Source organism: Plecotus auritus (assembly GCF_963455305.1).
Source record: "Plecotus auritus genome assembly, chromosome: 6".
Lineage (NCBI taxonomy): Eukaryota > Metazoa > Chordata > Mammalia > Chiroptera > Vespertilionidae > Plecotus > Plecotus auritus.
In genome coordinates, this window is record NC_137773.1 from 97,462,306 (window position 1) to 97,487,973 (window position 25,668).

The window sequence follows — 25,668 nt, forward strand, 5'->3', positions numbered from 1 at the left end:
TATGAACCAGGAGGTCATGGTTCGATTCCCCAGCTGGGCTATCTTAACCATTTTTGAAAAAAAAGTTTTTATTGATTTTAGAGAGAGAGAACAGGAGAGGGCGAGAGAGATAGAAACTTCAATGAGAAACACCAACATTGAATGGCTGCCTCCTGCACACCCCCTACTGGGGATTGAGCCCTCAGCCCAGGCATGTACCCTGACCAGGAATTGAACTGGTGACCTCTTGGTGTATGGGTCGATGCTCAACCACTGAGTCACACTGGCTGGGCCTAAGCATTTTTAAGTGGACAGGTTAGTGGCATTAAGTACATTTACATTGTTGTGCAGCCATCACCACCATCCATCTCCAGAATTTTTCATCTTGCATAACTGAAATTCATTGAGCACTAACTCTCCATTCCCCTTCACCATCCTGTGGCACCCACCATTCTTCTTCCTGTCTTTATGGATCTAACTCCTCTAGGGACTTTATATAAGTGGAATCACACAGTATTTGCCCTTTTGTGTATGTCTTATTTTACTGAGTATAATGTCCTCAAGGTTCATCAATGTTGTAGCAGGTGTCATATGCTCACAGTCAGGGGCCACAGGAACTGTCCTTTATAAGGCTGCATAATATTCCATTATATGTATCATATTTTGTTCATTCATCTTTCAGTGGACATATGAGTTGCTTCCACCTTTTGGTTATTGTGAATAATGCTGCTGTGAACATGGGTGTACAGATAAATGAAGATGCTCCTCGACTTAATGATGGGGTTAAGTTCTGATAAACCTATATTGTAAGTCAAAATGCATTTAATACACCTAACCCACCAAATATACACTGAGTGGCCAGATTATTAAGATCTCTGAATGCATAATAATCTGGCCACTCAGTGTGTGTGTGTGTGTGTGTGTGTGTGTGTGTGTGTGTGTGTATATGTATATATATATATATATATATATATATATATATATATATATATTAGAGGCCCGGTGCATGAATTCGTGCATGGGTGGGGTTTGGCTAGCCTGGCCAGGGGGAGGAGACATGGGCAGTTGGCCGGCCTGCCTGCTGGTCTAACTCCTGGTCGAGGGGACAATTTGCATATTAGCCTTTTATTATATAGTATATACACTGAGTTGCCAGATTATTATGTGTTCAGAGATCATAATAATCTGGCCACTCAGTGTAGTTTAGCATAGCCTAAAATGTGCTCAGAACACTTACATTAGCCTACAGTTGGGCAAAATCATCTAACACAAAGCCTAGTTTATAATGGAGTGTTAATAGTTAATGTAATTTATTATTTGTATTGCTTTCACACCATTATATAAAGTTGAAAAATTGTAAGTTGGGGACCATCTGTACAAATATCTTTTCGAATCCCTGCTTCCATTTTTTGTTGGTATATACCCAGGAGTGGGATTGCTGGGTCATGTGATAATTCTATGTTTAATTTTTCAAGGGCCCTCCATACTGTTTTTCACAGTAGCTGCATTATCAGTAGTGCACAAGGGTTCCAATTTTTCCACATCCTCATTAACAATTATTATTTTATTTATTTTTTTAATGAGCCAGCCCAGAGGTGGTAGGTCATGGTTTTGATTTGCATTTACCTGGTGATGTGTGATGTTGAGCATCTTTTCATGTGCTTATTGGCTGTTTGTAACTCTTATTTGGAGAAATATTCCTTGAAGTCCTTTGTCCATTTTCTTTTTTTTTAAATCCTCACCTGAGAACATTTTCTCTAATTTTTAGAGAGCCGGGAAGCGAGAGAGATGTTAAGAGAGAAGCATAGATCAGTTGCCTCCTGCACGTGCCCCAACTGGGGCTGGGATTGAACCTGAATTCTAGGTTTGTGGCCCAGTCAGCATGGCTTATTGGTTGAGCGTTGACCTATGAACCAGGAGGTCACCGTTCGATTCCGGTCAGGGCACATGCCTGGGTTTCAGGCTCAATCCCCAGGGTGGGGTGTGCAGGAGGCAGCCGATCAATGATTCTCTCTAATCATTGATGTTTCTACCTCTATTTCCCTCTCCCTTCCTCTCTGAAATCAATAAAAAAATATTTTTAAAAAATCTAGGTATGTGCCCTGACCAGGAATTGAACCCAAGACCTTTCTTTGTATGGGACTATGCTCCTGCCCACTGAGCAACACCAGCTAGGGCTCCTTTGCCCATTTTGAATCCATTTTATTGATGAGTTTTAGTAGTTCTGTATATATTCTGTATATTAACTCCTTATCAGATAATATGATTTGCAAATATTTTCTCATGTTCCATGGGAATGGGGCCTTTTCACTCTGTTGATTGTGTACTTTGACACGCAAATGTTTTTAATTTTGACAAACTCCAGTTTACATATTTTTTCTTTTGTTGATTGCTTTTGGTGTCATAGCCAAGAAGTCATTGCCAAATCTCACATTATGAAGCTTTTCCTCTGTTTTGAGTTTTACAGTTTTAGTTATAGTTTTAACTTTAGTCTTTGATCCATGTTGAGTTAATTTTTATATATGGTATAAAGTATTGGTCCAACTTTAGTCTTTTAATGTGGATATCCAGTTTTCCCAGCATCATTTGTTGAAAATACTTCCTTTCCCTACTGAATGGTCTTGGCACCCTTGTCAAAAATCATTTGACCATATATTTCTGGGCTCTCTATTCCATTGGTCTATACATGTCTGTCTTTATGCCAGTACCCCAGTGTCTTGACTCCTGTAGCTTTGTAGTAAGTTTCGAAATCAGGAAGCGTGAGTTCTCCAACTTTGTTCTTTTTAAAGATTGTCTTGACTATTCAGGGTCTCTTGAGATCCCATATAAATTTTATGGTGGGTTTTTCTATTTCTGCATAAAACGTTTTTGGGATTTTGATAGGGATTGCATTGACTGTAGATAGTTTCGGATCTTGTCCTGCTCTTCTCCTCCCAGCTGTGACCCTGAGCAAACACATAAGTGGGGTTAACTATGTCTGGGTGAGGACTGGACCTGCACATTGTTGGTCTGCAGAGGAAGTTGTGTTTGCTGATTGATCACCCTGAGGAGCTACTGACTAAGAGGAGAGAGGAGGCTACGGGAGGGCTGCCTGAAGGAGAGCTCTGTGATGGGTGGGACAGGAAGGGGGTGGGAGAAAGGGTCTTTGGGAGGAGAGGAACTGTGGGTATAGGGACAGAGCCTGACGGGGGGTTGTGGTGGGGCGTGAATGTGGTGCATGGTGACTCTGGATGGGGGACAAGTGGCCAGAGAGGAGAGAATGAGAATGGAAGCCAGATTGCCACTGGCCCCCAAGAGCCAAGCTGGGTAGCTTAGATGTGATCCTGAAGCTGGTTGTGAAGAAAGGGAAAGGGAGATCTAGATTGGCTTTGAGTTTAGGAAGAGGTGACTACGAGGCCAACTATGATGGGGATGCTCGAGGGAGGAATGGGACTACCCCTGGGTTTGTGGCTGTGACTTAGGAAAGATATGGCACTGTCTCCAGGGCCAGAGGAGCAGTGTTGTGGGGTGGAGGACCAGGAGAATGAGAACCTGGTGGGAGCTGCTGGATGAGGATGGTCCTATGTATATATTACAGAGAGTTCTGAGGGTAACTTGACATTTGGGCCCTCCCTAGAGGAGTGACCCTAGAAGCACAGAGAGCCGTGTTTGAGGAAGCTCAACTCCAGGACCAAGGCCAGGGGAGGAGTGAGGGGCTGAGGAGGAAGGGGGGCCCCTCTGAAGGGCCGCCATGGGTGCCAGGCTGGAGAGGTGCCCCCAATGACACACCAGTGCTTGCTTTGAGCTTCATGGCACTCGGAAGTACAGTGGCTGCAGCTATTTCTGGAGCAGTGGGTGTTGGTGGGACATGATGAGGGGCCACATTGAGCCCAGTGATGCCCTGAGTGATGTTTGCCCACGGGGCAGGAAAAGATGCACCTGGTGGAGGACAGAGCAGTTGCAGAGGCTTTGCATGGGGGCTATACATATGAAAAGATGGTGCCTAAGGGGACAGGATCCTGGAAAGCTCTGTCTTGGCCTTGTGTTCCTGCAGGTATGTTAGACTTCCTGAAGGTGGTGGTGGGAAGCTTGTAGGGGGTCCCAACCCCTGGTGCAGGGACAAGTGCGGTGATGGGAAGCCTAGGACAGCTGCTGCACCTTTCATAATCATCTAGGGCAGTGGTTCTCAACCTTTCTAATGCCGCAACCCTTTAATACAGTTCCTCATGTTGTGGTGACCCCCAACCATAAAATTATTTTTGTTGCTACTTCATAACTGTAATTTTGCTCTACAGCAGCGGTTCTCAACCTGTGGGTCGCGACCCACAGGTTGAGAACCGCTAGCAGGGTCGCCTAAGACCATCGGAAAACACAGATATTTACATTACGATTCATAACAGTAGCAAAATTACAGTTATGAAGTAGCAACAAAAATAATTTTATGGTTGGGGGTCACCACAACATGAGGAACTGTATTAAAGGGTTGCGGCATTAGAAAGGTTGAGAACCACTGATCTAGGGAGAGACCCGATGGGGAGGAGGAAGACACTGGGAGGAAGTGCCTGCATAGGGGTGAGAAAGGGACAGACAGATGTGTCTGGGGTCTGGCCAGGGGCTATGTCCATATGTGGGTGTGGGTGAGAATTAGGGTGAGCTAGTGAGCTTGTTGACACCCTCTTGGGACCCAGTGGGAAGCTGTAAGTGCACCCATGGGTGTGGGTGACCTGAGAGCACATAGTCCCTGGGACAGGAGAGTCTCCAGGTCACATCTGCCCTAGGTGGTTGTACTTGTGCCTGTACCACACTCAGCTCCCCACATGTCACATCGGGCCCCATCCTGGAATACACTGGGTTCAGGAGTCCTATGCCCACCTGCCATGGATGGGCTCTTTGCTTGCCCCCACCTGGCCCCTCTATCCAGCTCCTCTTAGCACCAGGGACCCTGCAAGGGAAGGTGGCTCAGGTCACTCTGGCTTAAATTCTTCCATTGGTTTCTCATCACACTCAGAGTGAGGTCCCAAGAGGCTCTGAGCCCTTCCCTTCTCCCTTCACTTACTAGTAGGTAGGCAGCCTGGCCTGGCCTTCTTGTCCACCTCCATGCTGGACCTCCCCCAGTATGCTCACTTTGACCCCAGGGCCTTTGCACTTGCTGGGCCTCCCACCTGGAGTACTTTTCCCAGCTTCAGTGTCACCTCCTTGGCCACCTGGCCTCCCCCATCCCCCATTTCCTGCTTGTTTTATACGTGACCTCTCACTCAGGAATCCTCTATCTTTTTTCTTCATTTGATGCCCGACTCTGTCTGAAGAACCAGGACCTGTTTATGCTGTGGGTGAGCACATAAGCTGCCAGAGCTCATTCCAGCCAGCACAGGCCTGCTGGCTTCCCCTGCTGCCTCCTTTCCAGCACCCTCGGTCAACTAGCTCCCTGTATCTCTAGGTACCCACCCAGGCCTCCTGTCCTGCTGGACCTGGGCAGTGCCCAGTGGGCCCTCCCTGGATGAGATCAGTCAGCTGGGCCAAACACACAGGATTTTCTGGGACTGCTGAAGGACAAAGACAGGATCCAATGTGAGTGGCCGGGCTTCTAGGCTGTGTTGAGCTATTCCTTCTTGTAGGGACTGGGTGGGGGTATAGTGTAGGCTGCTCCCCAGGAGCTTCCAGCTCTTGAGCAATCCTGTGCTCTCCAGGCCTGGTTGCTGGCCCCTCTGATTTTGCCACTGTTCGCTCCCCAGGACTTTACAGGCCTCTTGGCATTGGGGCATCTACTGTAGCTGGGGCCTCTAATGGTTAAACACTGGACAGGCAGCAGTGGATTTCTTCGGGGTTTTGGCTCAGGGAGAGACCTGCATTCTGGGCCTCTCTTGGCCCACATGCAGCTTGCTAGCTCTGCACCTTTCCGTCCCAGTTGGTCTGCTTCTGGGGGTGGGGTTGGGGCTTCCTCCCTCTGGGCCTTGGGTCAGGCCATGCAGCTGCTGTGCTGGAGCAAAGTACAGCAGGGACAAGCTGGGCTTGGCGGCCCTCGGTCTGCAGCCAGCTGGGTGACCTCAGGGTGTACTGACCCTCTCAGAGCCTGGGCTCAGGCTTGGGGTGTGACGGGAGCCATGGTCCTACTCTGGCTGATAAAATATCACCAGCCAGGAATTCAGGCCCCAAGTTTTTGGCACTTATAGTGTTTCAGGAGAATCCAGCAATTCTGATGTTTAAGTTAATCTAAATGTGTGTTTTTTTTAAGTTGGCCACAAGTTCGCATTTTTTGACATACTCTCAGGCCTCAGGAAGGCCACAGCTGTGGCTGCCACACTCCCACCTGCCAGGTTGCAGGCTCTGACGTGGGCCCATGGACCCTCAGCCCTCTGGGTTGCAGCAGATGAGTGACCATGCCACTCCTGGCATGGGTGCCGGGCAGGTCTTTCCATCGCAGGTTGTCTGTAGAGGGGATGTGCGATGGTCAAGAAGCCATGTGCCCGAGGGTCTCTGATCAGCAGTTCATGTTCTTCTGCGTATACCTGTGGGGCCACAGTGGCTTCCTGGTTAGAGGAAACTTCTCTGAGGACAGGGATCCTGTCCTTGGTGACTGTCCCTCACCCACACTGTTGTTCCACTGGTGGAGACTCGAGAAGGGGTGCTCTGGGCCACAACTATCACTCCACTCCACACTGACGTGTACTTGGCCCTTGGCCACAACCTGGGGATGCTTTTCATTTCTTCAGGGTTTTTTTTTTTATTATGGTAAAATTCACAAAACATAAAATTTATCATTTTAAAGTACACTTTTCAGTGGCATTTTGTACATAGGCAATGTTGTGAACCATCACTTCTATCTAGTTCCAGAACATTTCCTTCAATCCCAAAGGAGGCCTGTCACCATGATCAATCACTCCCTATCTTCCCTCCCCCAGCCCCTGGCAACCATTATTTTGCTTCCTGTCTCTGTGGATTTGCCTATTCTGGGCATTTCATATCAATAGAATCATACAACATGTGGGATTTTGTTTTTGGCTTCTTTCATGAGTATCATGCTGTAGTGTGTGTCAAAGCTTTTTCCTTTTTATGGCTGAGTAATATTCCATTGTGTAGATGGACCACATTATTTATCCTTCATCCATCGATGGACATTTGAATTATTCCACCTTTTTGGCTGCTGTGAACATGGTTTGCAAGTGTTGGTGTAGACTGAGGTCTTCGATTTATAGGGTTTGTACTGAAGAGTGGACTTAACTGCATTCTGTGGTAACTCTGTTTAACTTGTTCAGGAACTGCCAACTTCCTGGTGTATTTGAAACAGGAGCATGACATGAGTTGAACTTAATAAAAGGAGAGGAAGGAGCTTCTGGCAGCATGCAGAGAGGGTTTCGGACAGGGGTTTGGGGAGAAGGTTGGAGAGGAGATCACAGGCTGGGACCAGGTTCCTAGAGGTCAAGCTGCTGAGACTTGCTCAGGGACGCGACAAGGGATTGAGGGAAAAGAGGGGGACCTGCAGAGAGTCTGTGATGCTTCCCTGCCTGCCCCTCAACTCTTCAATGCTGCACTCAGGCTCTCCTCCAGTCCATCCCAGCCAACTCTCTGACCTGACCACCTTGTGGTCTCTCTCCCCTCATTGTCTACCTGCCCAGCCACGCATGCCATCATTGGTCTTGTCTCCCCAAGCCCATATTATTCACCTTCTGGGCCCTTGTTTCTGCTTTCTCTTCCCCAGGCTGGGACAATTCCTCCACAGCGAGGCCTGTCCAGGGAAGTGTCCACTGGACCACAAACAGTTTATGTGGGGCCCATGTCACTGGGCTGAGAATGTGGTCTGAGGGCAGCGAGACAGCCTGAGGGTCCACCTTCCTCATTCCCTGTAGCAGGTGCCACCCAGGGCCCTAGTGGGGTCTCGGGGGCTCAGGGCAGGGCCATGAGGTCCCTGGGGGTCACAGGGTGGGCCAGGGAGGCCCAGGAACGGCTTCCTTAACCATGAAATGGCTTTCAAGGTTATATAACTATGTCTAAAAAATGGAGCATAAAAGCTATTTTGGGCCCATGGTAATGAGGGCATCTCACTTTTGTGTTATCTTTCCAGGGCCCCTGCCATTCTGGGGTGGGGGCAGCATTAAAAGAGTTACTGGTGGGAGATAGCTTCAACACAGAACCTGAGCAAAGCCTGGTGTCAGCCTGTGGATGTCCTGGTCAAAAACATTTGTTTGGCATTGTCCTGAGGTAGTTTCTGGCAGATCACCTTGTGGCGCCCAGGGTCCCAGAGGCTGGTGAATGCTGACACCCTGGTATGAGAAAGGTCAGCCTCCTTGCCACATCTGGACCCCATGTCCCCAGGTGGTTCAGGCCCTTGTCAGAAATTTGGCCTGCCATTTTCAAGGTGGCCAGGCTGCGGGGGGCCAGGACACATCACTGCAGCAGCGTTCTGCCTATGGCTCCCTGTCCAGGCCGAGGGGCCCCTTGCTGGAAAGCAGTCTCTCTGTTTCCCATGAATGGCATCCTAGCTGATGGTTTCTTACCCATTTGTGATGAACTATAAAATTAAACTGCCAAGGGTTCTTTCCCTTGGACACAAGTAGAGATGTGTGCTAGCATGCCCTCTCCCCAAGCTGTGTGTACACCTGGAAGGGTGTGTTCAGTAAGGCAGAAAAATGACAAGTTTTGGAGTTTTCTCTCTCCATGCACAACACTCATGGATACACCCATCCTGTCCCTCCTGTTCCCCTTCCCCAGGGGCCCACCTAGAGCTGGGGGTGCCCCTCCACACCCCTGAGCATGCTAGGCAAATGTCTGTGACCCACTGTCCCTATGTGAGATTCCACTCCCCAGCCCCTCCTCTCAGACTCTGACCTCCGTGGGGCCTATGCACTTTAAGCCCTCCCTCTCCTTCCTCAGCTCTGTCCAGCTTGGGGGTCCCTCTTCATGGCCTCCAGGGAAATCCCTATCCTCATAGAACCTCTTGCTGTCCAGATCATCCCATTGGCCCATTTTCAGGTTCATATTGGTCTCTGTTCGTGAGAGGACAAACCAGGGTGTCTGGTCCCAGCCTTGAGCTCAGGAGGCTTGCTTACCCCAGTAATGTGGTTCACCAAGGCCTTTTCTGTGTTCCAAAGAGTTCTTCTGCTAGCCACCCTGTTCCCTGCACATTCCAGTACCCAGCCCCGACTTGGGGACATCCCTAGAAAGGGGGAAGGCTGGCCTTATTCTGGGTCCATCTTTTTTAGAGATGGTCCAGAAAATGCAGCAGGGACAACTTCCCTCTATCCACCTCCCACTCCTCGGGCAATGCTCTCATTCTTACTGGAGTGGAGGTCCTGCCCTGGGCTGATCCTGCAGTGGTACCAGCTTCTTATTCTACTGACCAATGATAAAGGAACATCTTTTCGCATAAATCTGCGGTTTGGACATTTCCCTCAGTAGAGCTTCCCAGACATGGGATTACCAGTCTAGAGGGCAGGAACACGTTCATGTTCCCAATGAACACTACCAAATGGTTCTGAGGACACTTCAGGCCACCTGCCTCTTAGGGTCCTAGTCATTTTTGCTGAGGTTGATGTGTGCAGGGCAGGTTCATGTACTGTGGATGTCCTGGTCAAAACCATTTGTAATGAGGGCATCTCACTTTTGAGATGGGCTTCACCCCTTTGCCCCCGGTGACTGGAAGAAACAGGCTTCGTAGAGGAGAGCATGGCTTAGGTTCATTAAGGGCTGCAGGAGAATTCTGGGGTGTTGCCATCATGATGGTTTTGGTGTGGGATTTGAGGTGATATAAGATTGGGTGACTGTGAACAGGACCTTCAGAAATAGGGTTTTTGCAGATGTCATAAAGTCAACATGAGGTCATCTTGCCGGAGGTTGGGCCCTAAACCCAGTGATTGGTATCCGTACAAGAAGACAGAACAAACACACAAGGCCAAGTGAAGACAAGTGGAGATGAGAGTAATCTATCCTCCTATCTAATGAAAGGGTAATATGCAAATTAACCATCACTCCATCACAAAGATGGCGGCGCCCAGTCCTCTCAGCCCCACTGGAGTCCCCCAGTCCGGGGGGGTGGGTGGAGGGCAGCCACTGAAAGCAGGCAGTGTGAGCAGCCTGGCGGAATGCTTGCTTCATCGCCGCGGTGACAAGGCAAGCGTTCTGCACCCAGCCTGGCGCGGATGGGCCTCTGGGCCACAGAGAGCCTTTGGGCAGTGGGCGCGGAGCGGCCAGGCCCCACAGAGAGCTACTGGTGCACGGATTCGTGCGCAGGGCTACTAGTATATGTATAAAAGGCTAATATGCTAAGTGTCCTTCCCGTTGTTCGGTCGCTATGACGTGCACTGACTACCAGGGGCTGGATGCAGGAGCTGCTTGCCATTTACAGAGAAACAGCAGTGCGGACCTGGCCAACAAAGCAACACTTGGCTTCCCCCAAGTGGGACACAGGCCCTGCCACCACCCTGGAGCAACAGCCTACCAAATCACAGCCGATCCTGCCGAGACCCCATGGCTAGCCTGGAAACGGTCGCTGTGAGTGCCGGATAATGGTGTCACATCATGTAGCAACACCTGGCTTCCTCTCCCTAGCAACTAGCCTCCTTGGAGTTCCTTCAGCCCAGAAACCTGACTTGCTTTATAGCCTAGTGCAAACATTTTACACTATAACCAAATGTCTGTGAAGCATTTTCCCATGCCTCATCTCATTTGATCTTCACAGAAGTCCTGGTGTAGGTAGATAGGAGACTCGGTGGAATCCTATTTTCTTTTCATTAGCCAGAAAACGGAGATTTAGAAAGCTTAGAAACTTGACCCTACTGAAAAGAAGTAAGAAATGGTGGACCTTAAAAATAACTTCAGGTTTTCTCACTGCACAGAATATAGTCAAACACTGCTACACTTAAATATTATTTTACCCTTTTTTTCTCCCTGCGTGATCTACAATAATAATCTGCTTTGTGTTGATATTTACTGCTGTGGTGCTGACAATTATCTGAAAGAGAAGTTGGGGTGCTTCACTGGACTGGAAAAAGTTTAGCTAAATCAGAAAGCAGGTCTAATTAAGCAAGTTTATTCTATATATATATATAAAAGGCTAAGTTGACTTGCGCATGCATGATACATATAAAGCTCTCGCTGGCGCCAATTGCACGCATGTGTTTCCATCTGTCATTGTTGATTGTGAATTTGGTTGACACTTCTATTATAGAGAAAGGGCAAATAGTGATATTAAAATATTTCTTCTAATTAATTTTCTTTCAATGTGCATGAATTTGTGCACCAGGCCACTAGTGTGACTATAAGCCTAGGAACGCCATGGACTGCCGGAAGTTACCAGAAGCTGGGAGAAAGGCCTGGAACAGACTCTGTCAGAGCCTCCAGAAGGAGCCATCCCTGACCACACCCTCCAGATCTGTGACAGAATAAATTTTGTTGTTTTAAGTCCCCTGGTTTGTGGTCATTTGTTCTGGCAGTCCCAGGACACAGAGTGCTAAAAAGTGACAGAGAGAGGCTCCAGGGTCAGGTTCCCCCTGGCTCCTGGAGAAGTGTCTCTCCTCCAGTGCCCTACCACCTGAGAGGCTGCCCAGGGGTTGGAAGTGTACACCACCCTGACCCCTATCTCTCTCTCTCTCTCTCTCTCTAGCTAGGCAAGGGATTTTATTAACCTTGTTCAAAACTTTATTCCCAGGCTTCCTCAGCTTAATTAGCTGCATAGAATAAATTGTGAGCTGCAGCATCCAAAGGATTTGGTCTTAAAAATATCAGCGATCTTCCCTCCCGGTGTTGGTCAATGGTTAGAGCATCTGTCCTCTCAACGAAGGATCACAGGTTCGATTCCTGGTCAAGGGCATGTACCTGGATTGCAGATTTGATCTCTGGCCTTGGTCATTCGGGGCATGTGCAGGATGCAACCAATAAATATGTCTCTCTCACATCAATGTTTCTCTTTCTTCCTCTCTCCCCATCCCTTCTACTCTCTAAAAATCAATGGAAAAAATATCCTCAGGTGAGGAGTAACAACAAAAAACACATAGCCTGGCTGGCATGGCTCAGTGGTTGAGTGTCGACCTATGAAACAGGAGGTCAAGGTTTGATTCCCGGTGAGGGCACATGCCCAGGGTGGGGGCTTGATCCCCAGTGGGGGTGTGTAAGAGGCAGCCAATCAGTGCTTCTGAAATCAATAAAATCATTTTAAAAAAACACACACAAAATATCAGAGATCTGCCTGGCTGGTGTGGCTCAGTTGGTTGACCGTCTTCCCATGCACCAGAAGGTTACCAGTTGGATTCCTGGTCAGGGCACATGCCTGGGTTGTGGGCTCAGCCCCTAGTAGGGGATGTGCAGGAGGCAGCTGCTCAATGTTTTTTTCTCTCTCTCTCTCCTCCCCTTCCTTTCTCTGAAATCAATAAAACTATTGAAAAATTTTATACATGTGTATATCAGAGATCTGATCTTATCAGCTCCAGAAGCCAAGTGACATGATAATGCAGTCACAGTATAAATGAGCAGCTCTAAGTTCCCTTTTCAAGCCTGACCATCTTTAGAAGTTAACTAGATTCTGTTTGCCTCATTCTTGGAAGCTCCTCTGGCTGAAAGCATCCAGCCATGTGGATTCCCCAGAGCCTCCTGCTGTGCAGGGCCAATAGCCCCTGAGGAGGCCTAGAGAGCTTCTGGAGATCACAAGGAAACTGGGTGCCCTTGGCTATTTAGATGGGGTTGCGCTGTGTGCTGGGGTTGGCCACCTGCTTCAGGGGATACTGGCCAACAGTGAACATACTCAGCCGTGCTGTGGGAACCAGGTGCTCAGACAGATGGGGTGAGGTTGGCGTGCATGTGCTGGTCATCTTGTGCTATTCAGGGCAGTCAGACTTCTCTCCTAAGGATACAATGACATGAAACTAGTGGTAGCAGATAGCTGAAATGTAAAAAGTCGTCTAGCACAGCTTCTATCAGATGATGGCAGAAGGTAGCTCGTTCTTCCAGTTGGCCCTTGTTGGTGTCTCTGGGCTTTGCTTTCAAGCTGCGTGTGGACCCTGCAAAGCTCAGCGCCCCCCCCCCCCCCCGCCACTTCCCACTCAGAACCCTCACACTTGTCCCAGATCAGACAAGGCTTATACAAGGCAGAGATGATGAGGTGGGGGCAAGTTGCATTGCTCACAGCATCATGCTCCAGCCCTGTGGACATGGTGTCCAGATGCAACCCAAAGGGAGGTGTGCAGCCAGGCTGAGCTATATACCCAGCAAGGCTCCACATTTCTGTTGCTCCACCCAGTGCACCCAGGATAGAGCGAGGAAGGGAGAGAGGGAGAGAGAGGAACATCAATGATGGAGACAATTATCCATTGGCTGCCTCCTGCATGCCCTCTACAGGGGATTGAGTCCACAACCTGGGCATGTGCCCTGACTGAGAATCAAACTATGACTCCCTGGTTCATGGGTCGATGCTTGACCACTGAGCAACACTGGTTGGGCATATTTTTTACTGGTTTTTAGAGAGAGTAAAGAGGAGAGAGAGAAACATCGATGTGAGAAACATTGATTGGATGCATCCCACACGCACCCTGACCAGGGATCAAACCCCCAACCTGGGTATGTGCCCTGACTGGAAATTGAACCTGCCACCTTTTCGTGTACGGGATGATGCTCCAACCAACTGAGCCACACCAGCCAGGGCTTACTAGCGCATTCTTTCTCCTGGAGTATCAGCTTGAGGTTCCCTGCTGTCAGCTCTCCCAACTGTCCAGTCTCAGGGGCTTAAAACAACAAATTTATTCCCTTATAGTTCTAGAGTCTAGAAGTCTCAGATCAGCGTGTGGACAGGGTTGGATCCTTCTGGGGGCCCTGAAATAGAGCCTGTTCCAAGCCTTGCTCCTGGTTTCTAGGGGCTGCCAGGAACCCTTGGGGTTCCTTGGCTTGTGGTTATATCACCTCGATTTCTGCTCCCATCCCTGTCTGTCTCTCTTCCCTTCTTATAAGGACACTAGTCATTGGATTTAGGAATTTCCCTAAATTCAGGATGATCTCGTCTCAAGACCCTTAACTAATTACATCTGCAAAAACTCCATTTTCAAACAAGGTCACATTCTGAGATTCCAAGTCAGCCCAGCACAGGGCTGAGCTGCTTCATCCTCTGTTCCAGGTCCATCTCACAGCCTTGCAGCCACTTGCGATGCTCTCCAGGTGCTCCCATCCATTTCCCAACCCCATGACCCCATTGAGCAGTTGTGTCACTTCATGTTTGGGGAACTGATTCATGAAATGCTGCTCACGATTTTCCTTCCCTCTGCTCTTCAGCAACACCTGAGGAGCACACCCCCTTACCTCACTAACTCTTGCATCCAGGGCCAAGCATAAGAAGGCCCCTCCCCACAGGACACTCTGTAGCCTGGGGGCTTCTTCTGGGAGAGTCCAGAGGTCCCTGGTCCTGGCTGGCTGTGGGGTGACTCTGAGCTTCTCAGCTGTGGATAGTCACTTCCTGGGGTGGGCACTGGTCCTAGAGTGTGCCCAGGGAAGCCCAGCAAGCAGGACTCTAGCCATCAGGGCCCAATGGCCCACTGGCAGACACAGGCAGGCAACATATCCCAGAGCAGGTGCCGTGGACTGAATTGTGTCCTCCAAATTCACATGTGGGAAGCCCTAATCCCCAGTATGAGTATATGTAGAGATGGGGCCTTTGAGGAAGTGATTAAGGTGAAATGAGGTCATAAGGGTGGGGTTCTGATCCGGTATGACTGGTGCCCTAATGAGAAGAGGAAGAGGAGAGAGTCCTTTTCACACACACCCAAGGAATGACCATGTGAGGACATGGCGAGAAGGTGGCCATCTGCAACCTCACCAGAACCCCACCCTGCTCCCAAACCTCTAGAACCATGAAAAATAAGTTTCTGTTGTTTATGCTACCTAGTCTCTGGTAGTTTATTATACAGTCTGGGCTAAGATAGAGGGTTGTTTTGGAAGTAGGGGTCAGGGAAGACTCCCTGAGGAGGTGTATGAGCTGAAATACAGGTGATGAGAAGGAGCTCCATGGAAAGTTCTAGAAAAGGGTGGAGTGGGTTCAAGGACCTAGAGGCAGAAGGAAGGGCCTTGTGGGAAGTTGGGTTTGTTAGGAAAAGAGCCTGGATTGTGACTGAGACCCCTCCTGTCGCTGGGCAGCCTCAGGGCCTGTTGTCCCTCAGTATCTCAGTTTCCTTGCTTGTAAAATGGAGGTTAAGCCCTGTCTCCCCTGCTGAGGGCTGCAGCAAGGCCTCATTCAGGGTGGGCTCCCAGCTGGCTGGCAGGTCTGGGGTCTCATTCTCTGGGAGAGAGGCCCACATGATCCAGCTGTGCTGAGCTCAGACCCCGAGGGACCCTTCACACATCCCAGCCGGAAGGTCTGTGCTCAACAACTGCACCAACAGGGAAACAAACGTGCTCCCAGTGGACCCTCTGATTCAGCCGGGGCCAGGAACTTGGCAGCAACCACAGAGCCTGATTAAAGGCATTCCGAGACTCACTCGGTGTTTGTGTATCTGGTTCTGTATTTACACTTTGGGAACGAATAAGGAGGCAGCTGGGGAGTATCTCACTCAGTTTGGAGGGTGAGTGGGGGGTGGTGACTCAGCCTGGAATCCTTGCTGGGCCACAAGCCTGTGATGCTTTCATTCATTCCCTCATTCATTCATTATTTCCTCCCTCCCTAAGCAGATGTGTGATTCAAAACTCCAGTGTCCTTGGCATTCTTCTGGGGGTTGGCTGGGCTCCTCACCATGGAGCCCTTGGTTGGCATGAGGGTAGGCTGTGATGTAGGGCCAGGGCAGCAACAACGTTAATAAGAATTAACTCAAAGTCTCAAAGTGGAGCAAATATAGGAGCTAAATCTAGAAGGAAGCATAGGTGTAACTCTTCCTGGCCTTGGATTTGGCGATAGCTTTTTGGATATGACACTAAAAGCACAAGCAACAAAAGAAAAATAGGTTAATTGGAACCTATCAACATTTAAAACTTTTGTGCATCAAGAGACTATCAAGAAAGTAAAAAGAACTCACAGAATGGGAGAAAATATTTGTAAACCATATAGTTGATAAGGGATTAATATTCAGAAATATAAAGAACTCTTATGACTCAACACAAAAAAAGACAAACCCAGTTTTAAAATGGGCAAAGAACTTGACGTACATTTCTCCAAAGATGATAGACAAATGACCAACAAGCCATGAAAAGGTGCTCAACATTACTAGTCACCAGGGAAATGCAAACCAAACCCACAATGAGATAAGTCACATCCATCAGGATGGCTACTGTTAAAACAACAGAAACCAACAAGTATAGGCAAGGGTGTGGAGAAATTGGAGCCCTTACATAGTATTGGTGGGAATGTAAAATGGTACAGCCACTATGGAAAACAGAATGGCTATTCCTCAAAAAATAAATTACAGAGTTACCATATGACCTGGTCATTCCACTCCTAGAGATATATACCTAGAGATGTGAACAGGGACTCAAACAGATAATTGTATACCTATGTCCACAGGAGCACCATATTCACAATTGCCAAAAGGTGGAAACAGCCCCAAGAGTCCCTCAGTAGATGTAGGATACGCACAATGTGGTTCATCCACACAATGGAACTTTATTCAGCCATGAAAAGGAGTGAAGCACTGACACATGCTACAACATGGAGATGAACCTAGAAAATAGTGTGTTAAGTGAAGGAAGTCAGACACAAAAGGCCACACAATGTGTGATTCCATCTATATGAAAGTGCAGAACAGGCAAATCCATGGAGACAAAGTGGCTTAGTGGTTGTTGGGGGGGAGGGAGATGGGGAGTGACTGCTAATGGGGATGCGGTTTCCCTTTGGGTTGACAGAAATGTTCTGTAACTAGGAAGAGGTGATGGTTGCATAACATTGTGAATGTACTAGATGTCATTGAATTGTATATGTTAAAATGGTTTGTTGTATGTTATGGGAACTTTGTTTTGATAAAAAAAAAAAAAAAAAAGATGTTTAAAAAGAGAGCGAAAAGCCCTGGCCAGGTTGCTCAGTTGTTTGGAGCGTCATCCCCTACACCAAAAGGTTGTGGGTTCAATTCCCGGCCAGGGCACATACCTAGGTTTCAGGTTCAATCCTCGGTCGGGCACATAAGGGAAGCAGCCGATCGATTCTTCTCTTTCACATCGATGTTTCTCTCTCTCCCCCTTTCTCTCTCTAAAATCAATAGAAACATATCCTCCGATGAGGATTAGTGAAAAAAAAAAGAAAAGCTATCTTGGACCTTCCTTTTGGGGCACCTGCTGGTACAGCCATCTCCCTCAGAGCCCAGGTTTCCAATCCTTTACATAGTGGGTAAGGGGAGACTTGGGGAGAGACAGCATGACCCAGTGGCACGTGGCATGAGTGGTCACTGCTATCTCTTGCAGCCACTGGATGGAGGCTGGGGAGTCACAAGTCAGAGCTGGTGACCCTCAGTCCTCCTCTCCCTGGAATAACTAGGCCCAGGGTGTTTGGTGCTGTCCTCCATGGCCTCAGTGAGATATTCATAGCCATGCACATGTCACCTCAACTGAGCAGTATAGGGGGAGGGCCCAGTGTGGGGAATGGAGCCCAGGAGGGGCTGTCTACCATCTGAAACTCACTACCTGCTGCCCAAGCTGAACCTGGGAAGGAACCTAGAGGGATGCAGCCAGACAAACTGGGTGAATACTCCTGTCAGAGAATGGTGGCCCCAGAAAACCCACCATGGCTCCATAAGACTCAAAATTAGATCCTATTAGGGGTTCTTGGGGCTCTCTGCATGTGTCCCCATGACTGCTGGAACACTTGGAGAACCTGGTGACGCTCCGGTCTTTCCCTCCCAGAGACACTCCCAAAGGTGGCTTAAGCCAGGGTGTGCAAATCCCCCTGGGTCCCAGTCAGTGCTCGGTCCCAGAAGCATCATGTGCCTGAGCTGGCAAGGGGACAATGTGTGCTCTTTCCTTCCCTCTCATGGGTGGTTCTCAGATTGGGCCCCAGACTGGGGCACATGCAGCCCCTGCACTCGAACAGCCATCTGTTCTTTCTTGAGCCTCAGTTTCCTGGAAGTTGGGGGTAAGGGTCCCATGTGGGCACAGGAGAAACATGGTTCCTGCCTGGGACCCTGAGTGTGTCCAACTCTTGTTCCTGTCCTCATATGTCACCTTATTTTCACTTGTTCCCCATGTGTGCTGAACTCTTCCATTGTGCCAGGGTCCTTATGGGGCCAACAGTCTGATGGGATGAGACAGACAGACAGACCTCAGTCAGGTAATTTTGTGGAGGAGGTGACCCCGTGGGGGTGAGGTGCTCAGTGTTTGGCTAGCCCAGTGGGAAGAGCCTCATAGAGGAGGTAGCACCAGTGCAAAGGCCTCACAGCTGCAGCCATCGCAATTGCGGAGCCTGGTGGTCGGGGGAAGCAAAGGGCCAGACTGTGAAGCCTTTGTGGTGAGAGGGGCAAACAGGCCTGTCCAGAGCACACGACTTCTCGCTGGCCCAACCTGGCTTTGCAGGACAGAGCTCAGTCTTCAGCACACTGACTCCCCTTAATCTCATTAGAAGGCCCACCATTTGGGCCTGATGAAGGCTGGCTTGTCTAGAGAGTGAAGCCTGGGAGAGGCTGACAGGTGGGGGTGTCACTGCAGCCTGTTGGCGCAGGGGTCGGGGGACTGAGGCCTGGGGAGTGCCCTAAAGAAGTGGCTGCATCCATCACACCACATCTTCCCAGGGCCACTGGCCCCTCCCTGTTCCCTGCCCTTGTGGTCTCCACTTTACCCAGCCAATGGATGCTGCTACCCATGCTGGGGGAGTTGTGACCAGCACGGATGTGGGCCCTGACAGAAGCTGGGGATATACACTTTGCTGGGCGACCCCACCCCTGTAGGGATCCTCTCAGCAAGGTGGGACTGAGGGAGGCTGGAGAAGTCACCATTTACACAGGGCTCTCTACAGGGGAGTGGGTGTTGGGCAGGGACAGATGAGAAGGACATTTTGCATGTGCTGAGATGGTAAGGGGAACAAAAGGGGCCCAGGGCTGAGATGAGGAAACTGGTGGGGGTAACTGAGGGCCAGAAGGGGCTGTGGCCCCAGAGGTGGTTCTTAAGAGGTGGAAGCAGGGCTCAAACACAAGGAGGGAATGGGGTGGGTCTCGGGTCTGAGGTTACCTGTGCCAAGGCATGAGTGGGGTCCCTAGCCTGTGTTATTCCTCATAAATGTGGGAGGGACACAGTGGGGTATTCATGTCAGAGACAGACCCTGCGCTGGGCCCCGCAGACTCTTGAAAACCACCTGGGTAGGAACAGAGCAAGGTCAGCCTCTCTCCCAGCTCCACACAGCTTTCAGGAAACAGCTGTTTACCTGAGTTAGGTGCTCTGCTGAGTGGGTGGCCAGTTTCCAGGCTTCACTTTCCCTCCAGTGTCTAAGGCCGGCCCCCTCACCCCCCCCCCCAGGAAGCTGGGTACTAGTTGGGAAGCGGGTTGTGTGGGTGGCCAGCTGGTGGAGGCCACTAGAAGCTATTGGTGAGGGACCACAAGTGGCCTTATTGTGTACACAGAGTTGACCCTAGCAACCGCCCCAGCTGGGAGAGCAACACCACCCCTTCCTGCATGCCCAGTCAACCACCCCTTGTTCATGATACCCATCTCCCACAAGAGTGTGATGGGCTACAGGTGGTGCTGCCTGGGCCAGGGCATCTGCTCTTGTTCCCAAAAAGTGGAATCAGCTGCTTGAGAGAGAAGAAGCGATTGCCTGGCCAGGTCCGAGGCAGCCGTTGTTGGTCAGGGAACCTCGGGCTTCTGGTTCTGAAGTGGGAGAAATCCCCAATTGAGTGATGGGCAGAGGACTGCAGGAATTCTGCCAGCCCAGATGAGAGCCAACCACTGGGCCCAGTCCTGGTGAGGCAGAGGGACAGGCAGAAGAAGCCTGGGGCTTTGGGCAGGACCCTTGAACTCAGGCAGACCTGCTAGTCTTATGTGCTGCTGGAGGATCCACATCCTGCACTTTGAAAGTCAATGTTACACTTCTGAGCTGACCCCTCTGATTCAGGCCATTGGAAAGATTTCTCTTGTGTTTATCCAGGCATCGTTTTGCAGCCTCTGGCCTGTGCCCAGTAACAAAGCCTTTGGCCACAATGAGAAATGGCTCCCCCGGGTGGGTGAGAGGCCGCTTTCTCGGGCTGTAGGCTCCAGGCCTGCTCTATACTCTCACTCAGTCACAAACCTGCCGTGTCAGCCAGCAAAGAAAGCTCCTCGAGGTTCACAGAGTCCTGGGGAGGACCTCTTGTGGCACCTTGGGTTTCTGATTCTGCCTTTTTGGGTGGAGAGACACTTGGCTTCTTTGAGAATCTGAGTCATGGGGTCCTACACCCTCTGTGATTGGTGCTACTGACCCCACCACATGGGTCCTTTCCAGGCAAGGTGTGCTGAGGATGGCCCCCCTAGCCCTCGCTGCAGCTGCCGGTTTCTCTTACAGCTCCAGCTCCAAAAGTCCCAGTACCTGCAGCTGGGCCCAAGCCGTGGCCAGTACTACGGCGGGTCCCTGCCCAATGTGAACCAGATTGGGAGCGGCACTGTGGATTTACCATTCCAGGTGAGCAATCCCCCACACGCTCTTCCCACACTGCCTTCCTATGGGAGCTTGCCCTGGCCTCCCACCTGGGGCACGTCCCACTCTGGGCAAATTTGTATGTGTGATGGCTGCTTTGGACAGTCAGGGTCAGCACACTATTGCTGCAGCCCTCCCACCCCACACCCTCCTACTCTTTTCCTGTCCCTGGGATGGCCTGGCCAGGCCTTGCCCAGATCCCCCCTGGCCAGTTCCCTGTCAGCATCCAGCAGACCCTGCAGCAAGGCCTCAGTCTGGCTGCGAGCATTTCGGCAGCCACTACACCTGTTGGCCGTCTGTGCAGCAGCGGGAACCGCTTAGGGCCTCTGGGGCTTGGCTCCATCAGCCTCACTAATCCTCAAGCCCAGAGGTTCTCAGAAGGAGGCCCTGAGACCTGACCCCACTTGTCTGCAAATGTTTCTTGGCAGAGACCTATACAGCATGGCTCCCGCAGGCCACAAGGCCGCCATACACATTCTTATCATAAATAGCGAGAGATAAAACTCACCACCTGGGCGCAGTGCCAGCCTTTTCTCTGGGGCTGTGCCTGACCCTGTTCTACAGGTGGAAGTGGAGGCAAGGTGGGCCAAGGAGCCAGGGCTGAGAGCCAGGCCACTCCAGCATGGTGTCTGCTCTGCAGGGACAGGTCCATGGACTATCACACTTTTGTCCCATTGCTGAGACTGGGTCCCAGAAACAATCACATCTGTCCACATGCTGATAGGCCAGGTGGAACTTGGGCTGGTCCTCAGGGAGCTCAGCTCCCACCTGAGTAATCCACCAACTCCTACTCCTCCCATGATAATGCTGCCAGGATGCAGCAGGCCACTGGCCAGGGTCCCCCAGATTGGCTCTGGGTCTGCCCTGCTTACCTCTGGGCCCCTGGGGTATGGCCTCTTTGAACAGCCTCATGAAAACAGATGCATAGGGCTGTCCAGCTGACCAAAACCTGACCTCTTTGTCAGGGTACTTCCTCCTCCCTGGCTCTCTCCCTTCCTCTATCTTCCTGTCCCTCCTCCCCGGAGGGAAACATCTCTCTGGGCACCCAAGCTGGCCCTGCCTGGATCACTGTGGCCCCAGGGCTAAGGGTGCAGGGCCTGCTGGGTCCCAGGGCTGAGGGTGAGGCTGGAGCATCTCAGAGTCTGGTTCTTTGCATTCTAGCCCAGCGGATTTCTGGGGGATGCCCTGGCAGCGGCTCCTGTCTTTCTGGTAAATGAGCCCCTGGTCTGAGGCTATTGGTGTCCCCAGTGTGGCTGCCCTTCTGGCCTGGTGGGAGGTGTCCCGTCTGACAAATGGAAACTGATTTGCTCTGCACCCCCCCACCCCCCCGTGTCTGGGGAAATTCGTGTGGTCACATGGAAAGATCCCACCCAAGAATTCAAGCATGTGCACCAACGCTGCATGTTTGTTCCCATGACACATGCACACAGGTGTGCACAGATTCTAGACTCGGCCTGGTGAGCTGGGCTGTGGCCAGGCCGAGCTTCTCTCTGCCTCTGGCTCCGCTTCAGCCACCTCAGTTTTCCCTCTGCTCCCCAGGCATCTCTGAGAGGAGATGAATGGCCTCTGCCCTCTGGTGTCCCTGCTGGAGGGTGGGGTTCCCTCCCTCTGCAGCTGGGCCCAAGTCGTGGCCAGTAGTACCCAGTACTACAATGGGTACCTGCCATATCCCAAGCTGGCAGGTCTGTGCTGGGTCAGAGAGACAGGGATCCTGGACACTGGAGAGCAGTCATACTGAATGCCAAGTGAGGTGTTTGGATACATGGGGAAGAGCAGGATTTCAGCCACTTTTTGCCCCACTTCCCAGATAAAAGAGAGGAAGGCCCAACGACCAGATGGCTGGGGAGGGGGGCAGGCTGTGTCCAGAGCTGGCTAAAGTTACCAGTCTTACCACAGTCAGATGGCAAGAAGCCCCACGGTGCTAGGGATGGCAGAGAGCAGGCTCCTGGGGGCTCCAGGGGCATGGAGCTGGGAGAGGGAGTAGGGCCTGGCCGGGGACCTTATGCCAGCCCCAGGTGCTAAAAGAAGCCCTATTCTGCCAAGCCGTGGGCTAGGGCCCCAAAAAGTTCCTGCACTCAGCTCATGGTGTTGCCAGGATGTGGTGAAGAGCACTGGGGGCTGCATCTCAGTTGAGGCTGACCCCAGGCTCAACAAGGAGCCTCCAGTGAGCCAGCACTTGGCCAGGTGGCCCTTGACATCCTCGGCTAGAGCCTTGGGCTGTCTCTTGGCAGCCCCTCCAGGGATGACGTAGGTGGGAAAAGGAGGCCAGCCAGGCCCGAGAGAGAAGGCGGAGGCCTGTCTGCACCTGGTGAGGCTGAGGGTGGGGTTGGGGGTTGGGGACTGCTCAGGCCATCTGCACCCCTGGCACCCTGGCCAGCACTGGCCCCGAGCTTGTGTCATTCTGCCTGGCCTGTGCATGCCTGCCGCACTGCACGCCTGCCATCTCAGCGTCCAGGGTCCTCAACTTGCCCCCAACCCCATAGTGCTAGGAGGCCGGGAGCTGGTCAAAGGAGGAAATCGCTCTGGGTTGCCTCATGGTGGCCAAGGTTGTCTCAGGAGTGGGAGGCCATGAGGTCAGATCCTGGGGACAGGCTACAGCTGATAACCGTTTTGGGTTTCTCTCATTTTTTTTTTCCCATCTCCTTCTCTCCCTCTCCCCTCCCCCAGACACCCTTCCAGTCCTCAGGCCTGGACACCAGCCGGACTACCCGGCACCATGGGCTGGTGGACAGAGTATATCGGGAGCGCGGCCGGCTCGGCTCCCCACACCGCCGGCCTCTGTCAGTGGACAAACATGGACGGCAGATATCCTTTTCCCAGAGGACTTGGGCAGGGGGGCAGGGCCCTTTTGGTGACTGCAAGACCCTGAGTTCATCTAACTAATGGAGCTACCAGCTCTGGGGATGAATTGGGGCTGCCCCAGTGGACTTTCCAGAGGAGGCAGTGAGGCAAGCTGAAGAACCTTTGGCTAGGTGGGGACTGAGGGACACAGGGAACAAGGATGCAGCAGTGGCCGCTGGAGCATGCAGCCTGAGGTGAGAATTGGGGAAGGTGATGTTGAATCACATTGCATTTGAATGCCCAGCTGGGCAGTGGGGCCTAGGAAGGCTGTGAGCAGAGTGACTACACATTAAGGCCATGTTGGTGTACCCCCCTCAAAACACAAAATTCCTGTCTGTACCTTAGCCAAGCAGAGAGAGTGTCAGGAGTTCCCCCTGACCTTGGCCACCCCTTGTTGCTCAGCCAGCCAGCCCCACCCCCCCAGAGTCTGAGTGCTGCTCTGGGACCCCCTGCTTCCTAGAACAGAGAAGTCTGTTCTTTGCTGGTTCTCATTTCCGTGGCTGGGGGAGCCCGACCAGCTGGGCCCCAGACAGAGCCCTCAGGCCCTGGGATCCGCCCATCAGCCCAGAATTAAGAGTCATGACCTGGGTCATCTGAACTAGACTCCCTGCCGTCCCTATGGGCCCCAGCTTCACAGCTGAGGCCCCTCTTGGAAGGGGTGTAGCCCGCACGTGTGCTCGCAGGGGGTGAGTGCTGAGTGCTAGGTGGATGGGGCCACCCCTGGGGCCACTCGCAGCCAGGAAGGAAAGGGCCCACCCCCCTTCCCGCCCTGCAGGCCCAGCTGTTTGCAGGTTCCCAGTAGCCTGGCCACCAGGTTTTGGGGGCTAGGGTGGGGCTTGAGTCAACAGCACCGACCCCTTAACTCACACTCAAGCGGACAGCTGCCCCTATGGTACTGTGTACCTCTCGCCACCCTCGGACACCAGCTGGAGAAGGTCAGTGACCCAGAGCCAGCCCCTAGCCCTCTTGTTGAAAACAAAACCAGATTTTCATCCTGGTTGTGTTTGGAAAATCATTATGTAGTCACTGTAAAATGACAAAACTAAGAAGCATCTAGGAGTTTTTAGAAATCAGCTCTATTTTTCTTTTTTAAGCAAAGCTGAGATTATATTGGATATTCAGTGTTGTAGCTTGCTTTTTTTCCCCATTTAATGTTGGGGTTTCCTGCATTGCTAAACATTCATGAAAATGTGATTATAAAAAGTATTATACATTTATTGCTAGAAGATTAGGAAAATAAATAAATGCACCCAAAGGAGGAAAAAACACCCATAATGTCATTACCTAGAAAGGTCTAAAATAATAATAAGTATAAATACCTATAATAATACAGGTGATGGCTGCACCCAATGTGAATCCATTTAATGCCACAGAAGTATACACTTAAAAATGGTTAGGGCCCTGGCTGGGTAGTGCAGTTGGTGAGAACATTGTCTCAATATGCCAAGGTTGCAGGTTCGATCCCCAGTCAGGGTACATACAAGAATCAACCAGTTGAATGCATGGATGGGTAGAACAACAAATTGATGTTTTTTTCTCTCCTTCCCCCCTCTCTCTAAAAATCAATATATTAAAAAAAATTTAAACTATGAAAAAAAAAATGGTTAAAATGGTAAAGTTTGTTACCCATACTTTACCACACACAGAAAATGTGTATGTGTATATGCAATTTCAGTAAAAAAAAAAAGACCAAAAGTAAGGAAACTTAAAAAGATATATGTGTATCATACAATATGTAATATATTTAACTCAATAGCATAATTAAATTCCCACCAAGTACTTATCATATATCAGGCCCTATTCAACCATCAATACAGTAACTGATATAAAACACACAGAGCATTGTGGAATAGGTGCTGTTATCATCCCCATTGTAGATGCAAGGAAAATGAGCATAGAGAGGTCAGAATACTTGCTCAAAGACACATATTTGCGGGGTGGGGAGTGGAGGGTGGGGTGGGGGAGGCTAGGACCCTGACTGGTTCCTCACTGCTCAGCTGGCCTTGGGATCAGAGACTGGCTGATCCTTTGTAACCTGCTCTTCTCCCTTAACTAAGTTTCTTCCATGTCACTCTCAGTGTCTCAGTGTCTGGGTCATCCCCATTGGGTGCATGCAGCTCTTATTCTCATCCCCGAATTGCTAGCTGTGCTGATGGACCTTTGCATGTCCACCCAGCTACCCTTGGGCACCCATAGTGTTCTGGGCAGCTGAGGGTTGTTCTGAAACCCCTCCCTCTAGGCACCTGTAGCTGGGGGCAGATTGCCCCTGACCCTGGTGCGGAAGATGGAGCTCTTGGCAGCATTTGGGCTGATTGGAACAAGAC

The 25,668-nt window shown here is 50.7% G+C and overlaps 1 protein-coding gene across 15 annotated transcripts in view; it reads left to right on the plus strand.

The window, feature by feature from the left end:
- CRTC1 (CREB regulated transcription coactivator 1) overlaps nt 1-25,668 on the plus strand; it is a 64,825-nt gene that overhangs the window by 13,263 nt on the left and 25,894 nt on the right. For 11 of the 15 annotated variants that reach the window (XM_080674278.1, XM_080674269.1, XM_080674282.1 and 8 more), the window contains exons 2-5: nt 20,372-20,488; nt 21,665-21,712; nt 23,171-23,308; nt 24,218-24,279. In XM_080674278.1, coding sequence (XP_080530404.1) covers nt 20,372-20,488; nt 21,665-21,712; nt 23,171-23,308; nt 24,218-24,279 — 365 coding nt within the window. The remainder of the gene's footprint in view (nt 1-20,371; nt 20,489-21,664; nt 21,713-23,170; nt 23,309-24,217; nt 24,280-25,668) is intronic. The other 4 variants (XM_080674273.1, XM_080674277.1, XM_080674274.1 and 1 more) reach the window with 1 other exon arrangement.